This window comes from Charadrius vociferus, unplaced genomic scaffold (genome assembly GCF_000708025.1).
Source record: "Charadrius vociferus isolate BGI_N301 unplaced genomic scaffold, ASM70802v2 scaffold549, whole genome shotgun sequence".
NCBI classification, from domain to species: Eukaryota; Metazoa; Chordata; class Aves; order Charadriiformes; family Charadriidae; genus Charadrius; species Charadrius vociferus.
The window spans coordinates 4,803,317-4,807,998 of NW_009650103.1; the positions used below are offsets into that span (position 1 = coordinate 4,803,317).

Below are 4,682 nucleotides of genomic sequence, written 5' to 3' on the forward strand. Positions count from 1 at the left end.
CTGCCTACTGCAGAGCAGCTTTGGCCACTGTCACTTGCCTGCAGGTTGCTGGAATGTGAGAACCTGGAATGGTCTGTGCCATCTCTGGGCAGCTTTCCACCCGAGAAGCTCACATACTGTTGGCTCCAGAAGCCCTTCTATCTCCAAAGCCACAGTGTTCTCTGGGAAAAAGTTTTTGGTGGGGATGATTCAATTTTTAGCTTTCACTATTTTGAAAATGAGAGGCAGAAAGAATTGTTACCTATACCAGGGAAACTAAAGTGCTGAGTGGTTTTAACAAAGTATTAGAGCATGCACTGCAAAAGCTCCGTCTGCACTCTGCTCCATTTCTCATCTAATCCCATGCATTGGGTAAGGATCGTGGACAAATAAGACGACATGGTTTTTAAAAAGAAATTGGAACTAATTTATTAGGTGTAGTCTTCAGAACACTGATCAGTTGTCTCGTATGAGACACTAAAGCTCCTAAAAATAGTTCCAATACTGCAGGGAAGTACAGTTTAGTTAAGCCAAATCTCCTTTGCATCAAAGTTTGCTTCCACTAGCTCTACCCCAGCTCCAGTTGCTCACCTGCCTCCCCAGCAAGGCACTCCCAGGCCCTGCACAAGGAGAGCAGTCACTCGCTGCACCGCCCCCTTCCTTGGGGGGTCTGTCCCATCCCAGCAGCAGGAGGGTTCCAAGTACCCAGCACCATCAGCAGGAGCACCCGACAGATCCCCAACTTCTGGAGCCATTCACAGCCCTCAGAGCAGACTGAGCAGAGAGTCATCTGTCAGCACCAAACAGGCCAAAGTGGGGTTCCCTCAGGAGCCCCACCCTGTCTCAGGCAGGGGGGAGAGTTGATCCAAATCCTCGCATTTAGGCTAGTTAGAACAGGGTAATCAAGAACAAAACTAGAACAGAGTCCAGTGTAAATAACAAATTTATTGTGGTCACTTCAGGTAGAAAAGTTCTACACCAAATCCACATGACCAGGTTGTTAAATAGAACGCTTCTGTTGCCAATACTTCTAACCCCGTTGCGCATTTACACTCCCCCCGCTACCCTTCCCTCCCCAGACATCAAGCAACTGCTAACGAAAAGCAGTATACAGCCACTTTGGGCTAGCGTTTCCAGCTCCACTCATGAGTGAAGATTCAGAGTTACATTCCAAATTAAGAGTTCAATATTTTAAACAAGTGTTCCTGAGTCCAATATATACACACACAACATTCAGAGATGGCCAATATCTACAACTCGTCCTTCTCCGCCGCCTCCTCTTCACCAGGGGGAGGGCCGGCACTGCCGTAGAGCTTGCTAACAATTGGCTGAACAACTTCCTCCAGCTCCTTCTTCTTCGCTTTGAAGTCTTCGATGTCTGCGTCTTGATGGCTTTCGAGCCACTCAATCTTTTCTTCTACTGCTTTCTCTATTGTTTCTTTGTCTTCAGAGGACAGTTTACCACCCAGCTTCTCTTTGTCCCCAATCTGATTCTTCAGGGAATAGGCATAGCTTTCTAGCTCATTCCGGGAGTCGATGCGTTCTTTCAGCTTCTTGTCTTCCTCTGCGAACTTCTCCGCATCATTAACCATCCTCTCGATCTCTTCTGGTGTCAGCCGATTCTGATCATTTGTAATTGTGATCTTGTTTTTGTTCCCAGTGCCCTTGTCTTCAGCTGTGACACGGAGGATTCCATTCACATCTATTTCAAAGGTAACTTCAATCTGGGGGACACCACGAGGGGCAGGAGGGATTCCAGTGAGATCAAAAGTTCCCAGAAGATGATTATCCTTGGTGAGGGGACGCTCACCTGAAAGACAATTAAATATGGTTTCTTTCTTTCACTAGCTGTGGCTTGTACTTTGTGAAACCACTAGCTACACATTTTAGAGCCAAGGTTTTAATTTCAACCTGACATCTGTTATCTACAGTCTCAACCTCATGCTCTGAAGAGCTCTTCACAATTGCAACCATGGAAAAAGACAGATTTGAAAAAAAAAAAAATTAAAGGAATAGCTTTTGATGCAGGTCAGGAATCCTGATCAGAGCAGCTTCAGAGAGCCTAGCACTGTCACTGAGCTCCTTTCCATAAGGAGATATTCATAAGCATCTGGAATTATCTACAGCCTTTGTGACAAGATAGTAGCAAGTATGAAAGTCCTATAGACAGATTCCAGCTGTCACGTGGGCCACCACAGGTGACACTTACCTTCATAGACCTTGATTGTCACAGTTGGCTGATTGTCAGAAGCCGTGGAGAAGATCTGAGACTTCTTTGTGGGAACAACAGTGTTTCTTGGGATCAGCTTAGTCATTACACCTCCGACGGTCTCAATGCCAAGTGTCAGAGGACAGACATCAAGCAACACCAAGTCACCTGTAACAGATCAAGGCCAACACTGACATGACTTCAACCTGAAAAACACAACAGCCCATCACTGCAAACAGGGTCCAGAAGCCTAAAGAGGCACCAAGCTTCTTAAGGATTGCAAAAGAACTTCTACTATGTTTGTCAATAGCCACTATCCACTCCTGAGAGTGGACACTCGCTTGCAGTGGCAGTGAAGGTGTCCTTACCTGTGTCTTGGTCCCCAGAGAGAACTCCAGCCTGGACAGCTGCACCGTAGGCTACAGCCTCATCTGGGTTAATACCACGAGAAGGCTCTTTCCCATTGAAGAACTCTTTCACTAGTTGCTGTATTTTGGGGATGCGAGTAGAGCCACCAACAAGAACAATCTCATCAATGTCAGACTTCTTTAGGTCAGAATCTTCCAGAACTTTCTGAACAGGCTTCATAGTGGAACGGAAGAGGTCCTAGGAAGACAAAAAAAACAACCCAGGACTGTAAGACTGTATTCCCACGTGCCTAGCATCCAAATTACACGGCCTCAGGGTACAAAGGACAACCATATAGACGAAGAACATAAATTCACTTATGACCAGCCTTGATGAGACTTCAGCTGTCATTAATGTGCACACAGCTCCAGCCATCCTGGCAGGAGCAGCTGCCTGCTTTTCAGTGCAAGCACCAAGTTATTTATACCCCAAAGTGCAATGTCACAGCATGAACTACTGCACGTTGACAAGTCTCCAATTAGAGCTGAGGTAGTGTGACTTTACCTCTCTAAACTTACCATGTTCAGCTCCTCAAACTTGGCTCGAGTAAGCGTCTCTGAGAAATCCTCTCCTTCAAAGAAGGATTCTATTTCAATTCTAGCCTGGTGCTGAGATGACAAGGCTCGCTTCGCCTTCTCCACTTCCCGTCTTAACTTCTGCACAGCTCTGTTATCCTTCCTGACATCTTTTCCAGTTTTCTTCTTGTAGAGTTTGATGAAGTGTTCCATAACACGTTGGTCAAAGTCTTCTCCACCCAGGTGAGTGTCACCATTAGTAGCCACAACTTCGAAGACTCCATTGTCAATTGTGAGGAGGGAGACATCAAAAGTTCCACCACCCAAGTCAAACACAAGGATGTTCTTCTCACCCTCTCTCTTGTCCAATCCATAAGCAATGGCAGCAGCTGTTCTGTACAGGGAACAGCCTGTTCAGAAAACCGTGACTGGGACTGTCACCCCCACCTCCCCCGCAGGCAGGACATGATAGGCTACTTACGGCTCATTGATGATTCTCATCACATTCAACCCAGCAATAGTACCAGCATCTTTTGTAGCCTGACGCTGAGCATCATTGAAGTAGGCTGGCACAGTAACTACAGCGTGGGTAACCTGAATATTTGGAGTAAGAGATACAATTTTGTTATAGAAATGTAAAAAAGCACTTAGCTTGTAAATAACCATGGCAATACTGGCAACAAGTAGCCCATTGTTCTTTTGAAGAGAGATAAAACCTGACCATCAGCCGAGCCCATTCCACTGGGCTGCCTAAGGGGACAGCAGCACTGAACAGAGTTTAGGATTACAAGGGTAGTCTCCACATTCAGCCCACCCATCTTTGGTTTTATAAAGCTGCTGCTTTAAACTCTTCCTGGTAGCACTCATGAACTTACTTTCTTCCCCAAGTAAGCCTCTGCAGTTTCCTTCATCTTTGTCAGGACCATAGCAGAAATTTCTTCAGGAGCAAATGTTTTTGTCTGTCCACCTCCAACATCAACCTGAATATGGGGCTTGGCTTTCTTCTCAACAACCTGGAAAGAAGAACATATACTGTCCTATTCAACAATTATTAGAATTATTTCCCCTTGCCCAAAGTCTTTACGTAACAAAACACGATTTCAATGCTGGGCAAGACAAGGAACTGTTGCCTATACACCAAAGCTACATCTCTACACCCTAACCCTCTCAGGGGGGCTACAGAACAGCCAGGTTGCTCAAAAGGGCACCACAATTCAGCATCTGCTTCTGTCCAGACATGCAGGCCCCCCTCCCACCCTCGGGGCGCACCTTGAACGGTAGGTACTTGATGTCCTGCTGCACAGAAGGGTCGTTCCAGGTGCGGCCGATGAGCCGCTTGGCATCAAACACGGTGTTCTCGGGGTTGGACGTAAGCTGGTTCTTGGCGGCGTCCCCGATCAAGCGCTCCCCCTCAGGCGTAAATGCCACGTAGGACGGCGTGATGCGGTTCCCCTGGTCGTTGGCGATGATTTCCACCCGGCCATTCTTGAAGACGCCCACACTGCGGGGTAGCGGAGCAGTCAGGCGGCGCTGAGGCCTGCACCACCACTCCCCTCCCCCCTCTTCCCAGG

The 4,682-nt window shown here is 47.2% G+C and overlaps 1 protein-coding gene across 1 annotated transcript in view; it reads right to left on the reverse strand.

Moving 5' to 3' along the window:
* Positions 1–904: 904 nt before the first annotated feature.
* HSPA5 (heat shock 70kDa protein 5 (glucose-regulated protein, 78kDa)) overlaps positions 905–4,682 on the reverse strand; it is a 7,794-nt gene continuing 4,016 nt past the window's right edge. Inside the window, exons 3-9 of the mRNA XM_009892367.1 lie at positions 4,381–4,673; positions 3,987–4,124; positions 3,593–3,705; positions 3,115–3,505; positions 2,557–2,794; positions 2,189–2,356; positions 905–1,789 (exon numbers count right to left, since the gene is read on the reverse strand). Of these exons, the coding sequence (XP_009890669.1) occupies positions 1,230–1,789; positions 2,189–2,356; positions 2,557–2,794; positions 3,115–3,505; positions 3,593–3,705; positions 3,987–4,124; positions 4,381–4,673 (1,901 nt within the window). The 3' untranslated portion in view covers positions 905–1,229. The remainder of the gene's footprint in view (positions 1,790–2,188; positions 2,357–2,556; positions 2,795–3,114; positions 3,506–3,592; positions 3,706–3,986; positions 4,125–4,380; positions 4,674–4,682) is intronic.